The 14,513-nt window shown below is 36.8% G+C and overlaps 1 protein-coding gene and 1 long non-coding RNA gene across 2 annotated transcripts; both read left to right on the top strand.

Moving 5' to 3' along the window:
• The first annotated feature begins 863 nt into the window (after window positions 1-863).
• On the top strand, window positions 864-6,993 carry LOC107550110 (extracellular calcium-sensing receptor-like). The gene is made up of 7 exons (XM_016231333.1): window positions 864-1,069; window positions 1,332-1,623; window positions 2,848-3,666; window positions 3,800-4,030; window positions 4,849-4,972; window positions 5,087-5,975; window positions 6,954-6,993. Exons 1-7 carry the CDS (start codon window positions 864-866, stop codon window positions 6,991-6,993), a joined length of 2,601 nt encoding a protein of 866 aa, XP_016086819.1.
• A 2,711-nt stretch (window positions 6,994-9,704) lies between these two features.
• LOC107550113 (uncharacterized) lies at window positions 9,705-10,985 on the top strand. The gene is made up of 4 exons (XR_001604626.1): window positions 9,705-9,785; window positions 9,954-10,256; window positions 10,592-10,646; window positions 10,868-10,985. It is a non-coding gene; the product is annotated as an uncharacterized lncRNA (long non-coding RNA).
• Window positions 10,986-14,513: the final 3,528 nt, after the last annotated feature.

The raw sequence follows: 14,513 nt of genomic DNA, 5'->3' as shown, positions 1-14,513 counted from the left end.
CTGCAGAAAAAGTGTTACCATCTCAAAAACATACAGCCGTGTGATTGGACCATTACCTGCAAAGCCGATTTAAAAAGTTCGGCTCTGATTGGTCAAATTGAATGTAGCTACTGCACTTAAAAAAAGCTTTTGACTGGCAATGACAAGTAACAGAAATTAAATACTTACTTAGAGTCGCAAAATAATGAGGTTCCAAATCTACACACATAGAAGCTTTAAGAAGCTGGGAAAAAATAAAGATGTAACAATGAATGTTCTATTTAACTAAACAGTTCACTCAAAAATTAAAACCGTAAATACACTAAATGTCACAAAAGTATGCTTGTGTTTTAGCATATTTCTTAAAAGCGCAACTAAGCATATATTTATTACCAAAGTACTTCTAGTATACTTTTTAAAAATACATTAAAATGCAATTCAGTACACTTTTAACACACTTAGAAGTAAGCATGTTAGGAATACAACTGTACTATAAATATATCTGAATTTCAAGTACATTTTTAATACATTTAAGAGTACTTCTTTTTCACCTGGACTAACTTGTAAATTAAGTGATCTTTCAACATTTGTCTAGCTTTGATGCTTGCTGACGTTTTTTTGCTCCATGCTTGCAGTTGCATAATTATCACAAAATCTTTTTAAAGTCGTTTTTCTTTGTTTTTGTGCTCTCCACAAAGCTTTCTGCAATTATCCCTCACTCACTTGTTTTCTTCTCGCATCTACTTTAGCCCCAGGCAAATTAAAGTCTACAAAAGGGGAGATCATTCAACCCTTCTTTCTTTGCTGGGAAAGTGTGACTCTGCACTAAGTCTCCCACACTCTGTTTTTTCAGTCTGTGTGTGTGTAAAGTCATGGAATTGATTATGTGGTTGTGGGTGATGGGATTTATTGTAGAGATGGTCAGTGTTTGTGGTGCAGGCCTGTCCTGTGGTCTGCAGGCCAGATTTGTTTCAGAAAGTCTGTATAAAGAGGGAGATGTGATCATTGGTGGTCTATTTCCAGTTCATGTTGAAGCACCAGAGCCTTATCATGCTTTTACTCAAATAAAGCATATTTCTCGCTGCCAGGGGTGAGTATTTAATATTAACTTAAAGACAAGATAACTGTTTAATGTGAAAATGGTCTCTCTAGAGGGTTTTTGTTGACTGTAATTCAGCACAACCTTAACTGACCCTGATATTCTACTCAGCCTAAAATAATAATATATTGTTTTATTGTATATATTTCAACATATTAGAATTATCACATAAGAATAAAAAAAAAAATCTGCTATATAGTCATTCAGTTATTCCTCAAATTAACAAAACTTTACATTTTACATTTTGTTTCAGTGTTAACCTTCGCTCATACCGCTGGCTCAAAACTATGATCTTCACAGTGGAGGAGATTAATCGGGATCCTGTCCTGCTTCCAAACATTACTCTGGGGTACCTGGTAGCTGACACTTGCCTAGCTGAGGGCACAACACTGAGTGCTGCTTTAGCTCTGGTAACAGGGCAGGAGGGGACAGTGTCGGGAGCAGAATGCAGCGGGGCACCAATGGTGCCTGTCATTATTGGTGACGCTCGTTCCTCTGCCTCAATAGTGGTGGCTGACACGCTCGGAGTGTTTGATATCCCCATGGTATAATAAATTATTTATTTATTTTTTGGATGTCACATTTAAAAATAACTTACTGTGACTTTTAAAAAGTGTTATTCATCAGTGTGTTATACTTTTAAAGATCATTATGTTCCATTGACATCCATAAAAGCTTTCCTAGTATTCACTTTACATTTGTAAGTACATTTTCTAAAATTTCCTAAACTGGAATATCCATATACAGTACATCACTGATAAAATTCACTTAAAATGCATATTTAAAGACTAGAGTTGTCTTGAATTTCATAATAATCTCTCCAGTAACATAAAAGGTTTACATGTATATTGAAACTAAGCATTCCTCTAAAGCTCTTAGGCTACAATGAAAACAAAAAACAAAAACAAAACATTTTTAAGTATAATAATTCTATTATCTATTATTTACTGAACTGGATTCGTTGTGTGAATAACATTAAAAATTATACCATTGTTGCTACATTGTTGACAATGACAGTGTGTGACAGTGATCCAGTCAGAGCGAATCTCCAGTTAACAGTTCTGTGAATTCACAAGTCTGACTAAAAATGAGCCAAGAATGTGAGGTCTTTGGAGCTTGAGTGTGCCGCATGACTGATGGAGCGAAGAGTAGGTTACTAATGCCGAATTTTAGAATTTGTTATTATAAATGAAAATCAAATTTAGGTCACGACTGCCTGTTGTTTGTGAACTAAAGCTGCTGTAAATGGGCTCTTTAAGCCTTCTGTATGAAATGCTTGAATGTAGACATGTTCACATTTGTGTATTATCATCTGAAGGGGGAAGTTCTTTTTTTATAATTACATTAAAATAACGCAAATGAATGCCCATACATCTACCCTGCTGCCGTTGCAGTTTCAAATGATGTAAAACTAGTATTGCATAGAGTTCTTCTACATTAAAAATCAAGTACTTTTGTACTTTTACCCAAGTTAAGTTGAAAAGGAGTGCTTAATATTTTTACTGGAGTAATATTTTGTTAGGGTATTTGTATTTTTACTCAAGTACTTGATTTGTGTACTTTGACATGCTGAAATTGTTGCTCTGATACATTTTAGAGAGTAAGCAACTGTTATTTACTGTAGTTTATCCAATGTTTATTGAAAACTTTTTGTATTAAGTTAAATGTTTAAATAATTGTAGTAAGCATAACATTTCTAAGCATAAACTATTTGGTGCATTTTTTACATTGTTTTTATCTAGATTTTGATCTGTGTTTTGTCTGTCCAGGTGAGTTATTTTGCATCCTGTGCTTGTCTCAGTGACAGTCGCAGATTTCACTCTTTCCTGCGCACTGTTCCCAGTGATGCTTTCCAGGCCAAGGCCATGGCCCGTCTGCTGCACCTGCTGGACTGGACCTGGGTGGGGGTGGTCGCAGGAGATGATGAATATGGTAAAAGTGGCGTGCAGCTTCTCTTGAAAGAACTGGAAAATACACAAATCTGTGTGGACTACCTGGAATTCATTCCAAAATCACACTCACAAAGCAGGATCAGGCGAACTGTGGAGAGGATCCAGAGTTCCACAGCTCGTGTTGTGGTAACATTTGCCATTGCCCCTGATATAGGTGTCCTGTTAAAGGAAGTGGTGGTGCAGAATGTGACCAACAGGCAGTGGATAGCCACAGAGGCCTGGAGCACCTCTATTCTGTTCTTTGACCCAGCAAGCAGTTCTCTCCTAGCCGGTACCATTGGCTTTGCTATGCGTCGGGCTGATATTCAGGGTCTTGGTGCTTTTCTTGCCCAGCTGAGCCCTGCGAAGCAGCCAAATGAACCGTTTGTAAAAGATGTTTGGAAAGAACTTTTTGGGTGCTCGCTGGCACAAGACTGGCAGCCTTCATCTAAAACTCCAAAGTGCACAGGCTCAGAGAATGTGGAGAAACATGGCCGCATCTACACAGATGTTTCACAGCTGAGAGTCACTTACAATGTGTATAAGGCTGTGTATGCTATTGCCAATGCTATTCACAACATGATGGCCTGTCAGCCTGGTAGAGGGCCGTTTGAAAATGGAGAATGTCCTGATGTGACCCAAATAAATCCCAGACAGGTACAGACCTCCTGTCTTTAAAAAAAATAATAATAATTGAATTAATTTAAAATAATGTTTTATGTAAGCAAAACTTCAAATAATTAATTTAGTTACTACATATGATCCTCTGCCCTCTGTTTTCCTTTTACAGCTTCTGCACTACTTAAATGCAGTAAACTTCACAACACCAGTGGGTGAGCTGGTTTATTTTGAAGGTAACCGTGAGCCATCTGCCTCTTATGACATTATGAACTGGCATGTAGATGAAAGCGGAGCAGTGAATTTCGTCCAGGTTGGACAATTTGATGCAGCCAAAGGTCCAGGCCAGGAGTTGAACATAAACCTTGAGAAAGTGGTTTGGGGAGGGGGCTGGGCTGACAAGGTAAGAGTCCAGTGACTTCCAGTGCTTTATTATATCAGTTCAAATGTTCTTGTCAAAAATGAAATACACACTGTATATATCTATCGATCTATCTATATCTAATTACTGTTTAAAAACAAATAAGTAAAAAAATGTTTTGTACAACTGAAATAAATGGAAGCGAATGACACCAGATGCCTCACATATTTAAGTTACAAATGGGCGCACATGAACTTGAGCGAAAAAAATGGAAAAGTGGAAAAAAAACAAGCAAAATCGCTACTTCCTCATAGAATCAGGGTCTGCTGTAGATCGATCCTAATATTCTATTATTGTATTACTTTTATTCATATATGTTATTCTCTTATTGTATTACTGAGAAACAAAGCAGTAGGCGAGACACAATGTTAACCCTAATGTCAGTGTGTGGTGTTATTTGCTTTAGTTTTAATCTTTTTTTCTTTACAGTGCGTGAAAATATGAATGTATGAGTTTGTGTGTAAATGTTTGTTATCAAGTGCATTCAAAGGGTACAAGTACTGTAAGTGTGCAGGTGAAAGCATCCATTATCTAACCTCTCAGTGTGGTTCAGATACAATCGTTTAATAATGGACTAACCCCTGCTGAGGGGGGAAAGATATGGCATGAGAAAGAATACGATTGTGTGCACAAGAGTTATCTTTTTTATTTTATTTAATTTTTTATAGAAAAAGAATAATGCATTTGTGTAAGGCAAGAATCATATTCTTTCTGTTCTTCTTTATGTGCTTGTGCCAACAGATATTGTGTTGTTAGAAGGCTGCTGTGATTCTGATGGAGTTTCTTTTTCTAACATTCAGGTTCCTGTATCTGTGTGCAGTGCAAGCTGCCTTCCAGGCACTAGAAAGGCTGCACAAAAAGGAAAACCTGTCTGCTGTTTTGACTGCCTATCTTGTGCAGCAGGGGAAGTCAGTAACATGACAGGTATTAACTTTTTAACCTTAAAAGACATCAGCCATAACAAAAGCAGTGCAAGTCCCATTAAAAGATCTGTACAATGTAAAACCAACCCTAACTATGAGTCATAACATTCTTTAGACTCTACAGAGTGTGTGAGATGTCCTGAGAGGTTCTGGTCAAACATTGAAAGAACAAGGTGCATCCCAAAGGTTGTGGAGTTTCTGTCTTTGCAAGATACAATGGGAATTGTCCTGACAGTCTTATCCGTCACTGGGGCGACACTAACCACAACTGTTCTGGCAGCCTTTTTCCATTATCGTGACACACCCCTTGTACGGGCCAACAACTCAGAGCTGAGCTTCCTACTATTGGTGTCACTCACCCTCTGCTTCTTGTGTGCGCTGGTTTTTATTGGCCGCCCTGCGCCGTGGAACTGCATGCTACGTCACACCGTGTTTGGAGTGAGCTTTGTGATCTGCATCGCTTGCGTCCTCAGTAAAACTGTGGTGGTGCTGGTGGCTTTTCAGGCCACTCTGCCTGGATCAAATCTGATGCAGTACTTTGGGCCCATCCAGCAGAGGGCAGGCATCTTCCTTTGCACACTGGTTCAGGTTGTGATATGTTTACTGTGGCTGCTGCTGGCTCCTCCTCTGCCCACAGAGAATGCAGGAGGTGAGCTTGGTGCTCGAGTGATCCTGCAGTGCACGGTGGGATCTGTTGTGGGGTTTGTACTAGTGCTGGGCTACATCGGTCTGTTAGCAGTGGTCTGCTTCCTGCTGGCCTTCTTTGCGCGAAAGCTTCCAGACAATTTCAATGAGGCAAAATTCATTACTTTCAGCATGTTGATCTTCTGTGCTGTGTGGATTGCATTTGTGCCAGCGTATGTCAGCTCACCGGGGAAGTACACGGTAGCTGTGGAGATTTTTGCTATTTTGGCTTCCAGTTATGGCCTGTTGCTGTGTATATTCACCCCAAAATGTTATATAATTCTGCTTAAACCTGAGAAAAATACAAAAAAGAACATGATGCCCAGATAATGTGTACAAAAGAAAGGCTTTTGTGATGAGCCATTTTCATAATAGCATTATCTATAAATATGTACAAACTACAAACAAATTATGCTGTATTAATCAGTTTGTGATGATATAAGCATAGATTTCGTGCTGGGTTCCCACTAAAGTTTTTTTTTTTTTGTATTATGTTTATGTATGTACTCTAAGTCATCATTATGAAATAAATACAATTTTAAAAAATACATTTTGATTTCTCAAATTGTGATTTCCAAGTAGTACCCCTGGATCCTCATTGTGTGTGAAGAGAAGAAGAAAAAGAAAACAGCAATGTGAACAGTGGCATGAACTCTTCAATAATTCAGCCCATATGTCAAAAACAGAACAAACAAACATCTTTTGGTAACACTTTACTTGAAGGGGTGTGCATAAGACTGACATGACACCTTCATAATCATGACATGACACATGTCATGAATATGAAAGAGGGTTTATGCATGTTTATGACAACTGTCATTAAGTGTCATTCGCTTAGTTATGTCATTTTTAATGCAAATATGACATTATTTGACCTAACCCTACCCCTACCCTTACCCCTAACCATAGCCCATAACAAAGACATCTCAAACAATGTCATCTTTGCATTAAAAATTACATAACTGAGCGAATGACACTTAATGACAGTTGTCATAAACATGCATAAAAAACCTTCATATTCATGTCATGTCATGATTACGAAGGTGTCATGTCAGTCTTATGCACACCCCTTCAAGTAAAGTGTAACCCATCTTTTTTCAGTTTTCCATAAGTGGCATGAACTAACTACCTCTGCAGTGGACTCCACAGAGCTGCCTTTCAAACACACTACAGAGAGAGAAAGCTGGGTTATCAGGTGTCACTTTGGCCATAGTTATTAGCCACAATGTCAAGCTGATTAACTGAAAATGGTTTGAATATATGTTTCACAAACAAATCAAACAAATGTGTTTGTAGAGGGGTAGGGTTATTTCTGTTGTACAGTACGTGCTGAATTAAGTGATAACGCATTGTTCCAGGTCAAAATAAACATGGATTGACACAAACATTTAGCAGTTTAAACATGTAACAAAAGTCTGTTGTTTCAGCCACCATTCAGCATTATGTAAAGACAGGAGCAAAATGTATTTTCAAACAGTACATACACATGTATTACATATATAATATATATATTAAATGTGCCTATTAATTTGTCTATTTGAAGTGATTCATTGAGAAATTCGATGTTGTGACAGCCTCCTCTGTTATTGCTGTTTTGCAGTATTTGCATTCTGCATAGTGCTTCTTTTTATTTGATTTCTTGACAGGAGGAATTATAAAAAAAAGTATAAACAAATCTTAATGTTTTCACATACAAATACTAAATGAACATGCATACTGCAATGTAATGTGCACTGGTTTTCTTTGTAATGAAATTGTAATTTTTGCTTTTGTTCAACTCTTGCAGCTGCAGTCATGAAATGGGACAAAGAAGCTACAGAGGCTACAATAAATCATCATGCAGCAGAACATCTCAAGCATGCACCAGGGAGGAAGGGAGGTGGAGGGCATACAGGGGTGGAAAATAACTGAGGACTTTTGCATGAGTACTGTAAGGCATTTGTGTTTATTTCCAGTTTAGGGGACTTTATACCCCCTCCCCCTAGTCATTTCAGACCAAATGTCTAGTCTTGTGGGATTTTATTTTATTTTATTTTATTTTTTTGTTCACTTGAGAGTTAAAATTTAATTATTAGAATTTAGTTTCATCAGCTTGTTAATATTTTGCTGAAAAACTCATTAAAGATGGTTAAAAAGTAATCTCTTGTCATTTCAAAAAAAAAAAATCATTTTATAATAGATCAGATCACGTATTTCCAATACTAAAATGTCTTTGCACACCTATATGTATTGGACCGGTACAACTAAGGGGATAGGTATTCATTTATTATTTACAATTTTAAAGCAGTACTTCTGCACACTGCCTTTACTATGACTAGTATGAGTGTTATCGAATACCATGTGGTCATGCAAACTTGGAGCCAACCTGATGGTGACATGTTCATGGTGTTCAATAAAGGGACGTGACATGACATGACATGTGGCCAAGTATGGTGACCCATACTCGGAATTAGTGCTCTGCATTTACCCATCCAAAGTGGACACACACAGCAGTGAACACACACACACCGTGAACACACACCCAGAGCAGTGGGCAGCCATTTATGCTGTGGCGCCCGGGGAGCAGTTGGGGGTTTGCTCAAGGGCACCTCAGTCATGGTATTGAAGGTGGGAGAGAGCGCTGTACATTCACTCCCCCCACCTACAATCCCTGCCGGTACGAGATTGTAGGTTATGAATCCGACTCTCTAACCATTAGGCCACGACTTCCCCTAGCTAAATAAATAAAGCTCATAGTAAGACAAGATTGAACTCTGGCCTCATTAACAATTAAAATAGTTCAGTTGGTTTCAATTGAGTGCAACAGGGATGTCTGAAATTAGTCAAATTAAACATAATAAAAACTTGTATGAACTTCTGTATGTGACGTTGAATTTTTTTTTTATTGACTTAAAAACTTTAATTTAGAACCCTGTAATGATGTGGCTTGGACATCAATAAAAACATTTAAAAGACATCTTTTAACCTTCACTATTTATGTCACTTGGACGTTAATACTGAATGCTAAAAATACGTCTAAAAAAGACGTCGCAAAAACTTTCATTCTGGCTCCTCAGTGGACGTCTTCTGAATGTACGACAAAGACGTTAAATTGACGTCTTTTGGACGTGTCTTTGCTCAGTGGGTTATTCCAGAGTTTGGGCGCTAAATAGGAAAAGGATCTGCTGCCCGCAGTTGATTTTGATATTCTAGGTATCATCAAATTGCTAGAGTTTTGAGAATGCAGCGGACGTGGAGGACTATAATGTAACAAGAGCTCGTTCAAATACTGAGGTGCTAAACCATTCAGGGGTTTATAAGTAATAAGCAAGATTTTAAAATCTATACTATGTTTAACAGGTAGTCAGTGGAGTGTTGACAGAACCGGGCTAATATGGTCATACTTCCTGGTTCTAGTAAGAACTCTAGCTGCTGCATTTTGGACCAGCTGGAGTTTGTTTATTAAGCGTGCAGAACAACCACCCAATAAAGCATTACAATAATCTAACCTTGAGGTCATAAACGCATGTATAACACAACCGTGGCTACCAATAATTTCTCCATCAATAAATTTATTTTTGTTGTTGTTGATCTATCAGCTCTGTGTCTGCTTTGATTATTTCTTCATTGGGGAAATCTAAGCTGCACAGATTATTCAGAAAACAGACAAATTTCCTAAAATACATTCAAACTAGGGCTGCACGATATATCGAAATTATCGAAATATTGCAAATGTAAATATCGCAATATGCATATCGCAAGGGTGTGCAATATCTGGTTGAAAGAGTAACAATGCAGCAAATATGTTTCCTATGTGCTTTAGATAAGTCAGGTATTTGTGGTATCTGTCACAACACGGTGCCTAGGAAGAACAAGGCAAGTGACGCAAAGTACATTTAAAAATAACATTAAAGAAGCATTCTAAGGTTAAACATGTTTCTCCAGTCTCCAGTGGTTTTTTGATTTTTTTTGACACCAGATCCAACTGTGTAATTAGTTGGGGAGTAAAAGTAAAAATTAAAAAAATATTTGACCCAACCATTTTTCATGCAAATGATCTTTCTAGGAAAAATGCTCAACCTGTTTAGTAAATATCCATAACAAATGTCTACCTGGGAATCAAGAGGATGCCAAGTGTCTGTTTTGCCAAGGTAGATCATTTTGGAATAAATGACCCTTGTGCCTATAATAAACCTTCTAATATTGCATAGTTTAATAAGGCTTTTTACATTTTGAGAGGCTAATAGACTATTATTAAATTTCACTAATAGATTGTCTGTTCATTTTAAAATTATTTCTAAATACATGAATTCTGTTAGAAGACAGTTCAGAAGAAGGTAACAGAAACAAAGAAACGGAGGGACAAGACAGTTCAGAAGAAGGTAACAGAAACAAAGAAACGGAGGGACAAGACAGTTCAGAAGAAGGTAACAGAAACAAAGAAACGGAGGGACAAGACAGTTCAGAAGAAGGTAACAGAAACAAAGAAACGGAGGGACAAGACAGTTCAGAAGAAGGTAACAGAAACAAAGAAACGGAGGGACAAGACAGTTCAGAAGAAAGTAACAGAAATGCAGGAATTTGGGGTGAAAGCAGCTCAGGACACAACCAAGATCAGACAGGTAAAGTTTTGCAGCTGCTCTATAATGGCTTCAACCTCTGGTAGGTTTTAGCCATTGTAAAGAAATAATGTTATTCACTGTTAACCTGTCAGTGGTTTTAATGTTACGGCTGAACAGTGTGATCTGTTTGTCTAGTAAAGAATCAGTTGACACTGATATAAATGCTATAAATATTGCATTAATAAAGGAAACCAGAATGAAGACATTTTATGCTGCTGTAGATGAGTCTATGAAAAGCACTATTTATCAATAGACAGTAATTCATTTTAATCTAAATTAATGCATGCTATGCCTCTCCCATTGGTACTGTTACTTTTCCTTTCCAACTTTTCCAGGGGGATTCCTGGTGGAAAGTGCTTTAAAAGTGTCAGACTTTCACCAAGCAAAAAGGTAAGGACAATTTTGCTTTAAATGGGTTTTTAATTATAGCAAATTATGCTCTAGATCAGTCCCATTTATTTGAAAAAGCATGTTAATAAATTATCTTATTGCCATGGTTCAAACCCTTCTTTCTTTTGTATTCTTGTGCATCTAAAGAGGATTTTTTAAAAGATAAAGCACCTCCACCTTTTCAAGATCATTATAACATACATAACACATTGATATTTCAGATACCTAGTCACATTAGATGAGCTACAGAGAAGATGCTCTCTGCCGGAGAGCTACTCTGCAAACACTATAGTGGCTTATCTTCGGATGGCCAAGGGACAAAAACAGAAAATTGTAGAGAAGTTGGAGGAGTTGGAGGTGAAGTTAACCTCACAGTGCTCCAAACTTTGTGAAGGTAATAATATAGTAGTAGTAATAACTTTAAAGGGAATTCTGAGACCAGTATTATTGTTTTGTGGTTTTGAATCATAAAATTCTTATTATAGTAAGGTTTTATATAACAATATAATTTCAACTGCATTTACACATTATTTGTAACTGTATTGTTATACATTTACTATGTATAAACCATGGTAAGCAGAAAATAATTTTGGCATGCACAAGACATTGAACCTTGAGGTGGATGGGCTATAACAGCAGCCAAGAACAATAATCTGCAGATTAGATGGGTACAGACTCAGTGGACAGTTGAAGACTGAAAAAGATTATTTTTTTTCTAATCTTCAACTGTCCAGTTTCTGTTAGTCTATGTCCATGATAGCCTAAAATTAGGCATTTCCACCTAAATAGCTGTTGATATTTTCAATTGCAGGAAGACCATGAACGCTTTACAAGATGCTTTAGAGAGTAATTGGGAAACATTTGACCTGGCAACACATGGTCTTGGTCCTGCTGTTATAAAGGGCACTTTTGCATTAGTTGATGCATGTCTTAAGGAAAAGATGAGAGCACTGAAATCAAAAGTCTCCACAGACGAGTAAGGTTTTACCCCACTTTATTTAGTACTTCCATTGTTTCAAATGCTTGTTTCTTGTTGATGTTCACTGTTCAGCAGTACAAAAAATAAAATAAAACAAAACGTTACAAAGACATTTATTTTTACAAGATTCTTGAAACCTCACTACACATACTAGCCTGTTTATGATGCTTTTTAAGGGACTCAATACAATGAGCAATTAGAAACAAGTAATTTATATTCTGATTCCATTGTCATATCAGATGTTTTGCATCTTATGCAATTTATGAATGGCAGATTCCAGAGAAATTTAATTGCAAACATTTTTAGTGTTTAATAAACACTACCATATGGTTGTATTGCAAATTATTTTAGATTTTTCCCCCTTTTCCTTCTGTTTTTCGTTTACAAATGTAATTCATTGTGAGTACACGTTTTGCCTTTTTTACCTGTTGCCGATAGGCATGCAGTGCAGTTATTTTTCTTTTTCTTGACCGAATACTGAAGTTTGAAAAAACTAGTCTGTGTGCCCTCTCTACCATCTTGTACAGCTCCTTGTTTTCAATGTACGTTTCTGATTGGCTCCATTCTATAAGGTCTGTAACATGGCCTGAAGTTCAGGTTTTGGCTTTCTGTTGGGTGTTTTCTGGCAATCTGGATGATTCTAGATTAACTCAGAAGGTGTCAGTGGAACGTAGAGGATGTTGTGAACCAAAATACAGACACATTTTTGGTTATGACTATTTGCCATGCATGTACAAAAATTTGGGCTTTTGTGATTTATAGTTGCGGCACTTCCATCACTGTGAAAGACAGTGAGGTTTTCATCATCTGTAATATACGAATGACATTCTGAGAAAATGTTAATTGCTGCAGTCTATTTAAAAATATTTTATTATATTTTATTTAATTATTCACTCACACACACTTTTTTTTTTATTGTTTTGAATAAATGATTCAAATATATTTTTAAGTCACTTTTCGCCACTTGCTGGTGCAACAATCTAGTTGATAATCTTTATTTGTCAAGTTACTTTCTAAAGGTGATTTACTCTATTTTGCTACCGTAGACATCAGTGTTTATATCTGAACTACAAACTTTTATCTCAGTACTTCTGTAGTAATTTGAATTATTGTAACAGAAATAATGATACTGTGGTTGAAAAGACAGCTGCTCTCTTTCTAAAAAAAATTCAGGGGACCCATTACCCAAACTTAAATTCATGGCTGTTCAAAATTCTAATTTATTGTTAGAATTGTTAAATTCAACCTTTTAAGTTGCAAACATTATTTTGTTGAATTCTTAATCTTAATAGAACTATCTTGATAACTTTGTAAACTTAATTTTTTGAGAAATCTGACTTTAAACGTTGTGTTTATGCTACAATTTAAGCTTCTCTAACTCAATGTAGTTTGTTGGTTGAACCTAAGTTCATTTGAAGTTGTCATAACATAAAAATTTATGCAAACAGTTGGGTTAACACATGGGTCAGCGGCAGCGCCCATGCAGATTTGAATGTTCACTGTGATCATACATGTTAAAGGTTTTATAATCATAGCCAAATCATTGTCATTTAGGAATAGGATCGCATGGGTGTTTGAATCAAGATCACAATCTTTTAACGATTAATAGTCCAGCACTAGCTCATACTAATGTTTTTAAGGTATTTGTGAATTATTGGCAATAATCATACAAGTAAATAAATAAACAATATATATTACAAAGTATTTCTAATATACTATACTTAGAAATAATGAATTTGCTATGTGAACTGTTCTGTCATCTACCTGCAGCACGTGAAACCAGCAAACGAGGACCTTTGTTGAAGGAAAAATCTGCCTTATGGCATTGAGCTCTTTCTGGTCCCTGTCAATCATGACTGACCTATACAGAAAAAGGAAAACACATGAAATTCATGATTTTAACAGGTTTTTGTTCGACAAGTCACAACATGGAGAATTGAAGGGCTCCTTTCTTAGTCCCAAAGGGTACTGACCGGGAAAGAAAGCCATGATTACAGCTAGAAAGCTTTTCCAGGCAGAGAGTGAGTGTGGCTGGTGATTCCTGACTTATAATGAAGTATGCAAATGGAACTCCTCTTCCAATACTATTGCTCAGAAGAAGTGCATAAAATGCATAGCCATATGAGGTCATCCCTTTGTAGGTGGCATCCATGAACATCATGGGATGTGGATGTTCCTTAAGTAGTTGTTTTTACCAGGGTGTCTGTACTACAATTATCAAGGGTTGTTCATCACTTAATGGCTGATAAAAACAAATGTTCTCCTTTAGCTCTGATGTGGCGAGTATATCCACACTGACACAATCTTTTACATCAGGAAAAATTAGGGCATTGATGCTCTTTTTGATGATTCCCCAGCATCCTTGATTATCTTGAAAGACACATAAGCCCTGCAAGAGTTAGCCCTGGTTTGAGTTGGTTTACCTTTGCTACTTCCAGTTGGCTTGTTTGATCTCTCACATGCATAGTAGTAGTAGTCCTTGTGAGTGCATACAGGCGATTTAAAATAGCTGTAAGTTTCCTCTTCCAATTTCATGATATAAGATTGCATGAAGTTCTCCTCCTCAAAAACAACGACTTCTTGGATGACCTCAGGATCTGTAACCTTCTTCAGCTTTCGTTTAACACCTTCAATCCAAATGTTCTCCATTTTCTTTCTAAAAAGAGGGGGGGGGGGGATTAGGAGAGTATTCAAAGTCATATTCAGAAAACAATAGTTCTTTTGTCAAAAAATAAAAAATTATAACCTTTGACAGAGTTTACTAATGACCAAATAAGTTTATCCTTCTAGAAGTAGAACACCAACAGTGCTGTTTTATTAGTGTCAGCATTATGCTACACCTTCTGCAAGAGCAGCATTTAGTACACTAAAAATAACACAGTGACATG

This window comes from Sinocyclocheilus grahami, unplaced genomic scaffold (assembly GCF_001515645.1).
Source record: "Sinocyclocheilus grahami isolate Dianchi unplaced genomic scaffold, SAMN03320097.WGS_v1.1 scaffold388.1, whole genome shotgun sequence".
Classification (NCBI taxonomy): Eukaryota; Metazoa; Chordata; class Actinopteri; order Cypriniformes; family Cyprinidae; genus Sinocyclocheilus; species Sinocyclocheilus grahami.
The sequence above is the reverse complement of the archived record's forward strand: the minus strand, read 5'-3'. Positions and strand labels throughout refer to the sequence as shown.

Coding starts and splice junctions, on each gene's coding strand:
- LOC107550110 (XM_016231333.1), top strand. CDS start 864: ATGTGGTTGTGGGTGATGGGATTTATTGTAGAGATGGTCAGTGTTTGT. Junction 3,667..3,799: donor CCCAAATAAATCCCAGACAG/GTACAGACCTCC, acceptor TTCCTTTTACAG/CTTCTGCACTACTTAAATGC. Junction 4,031..4,848: donor GAGGGGGCTGGGCTGACAAG/GTAAGAGTCCAG, acceptor TCTAACATTCAG/GTTCCTGTATCTGTGTGCAG.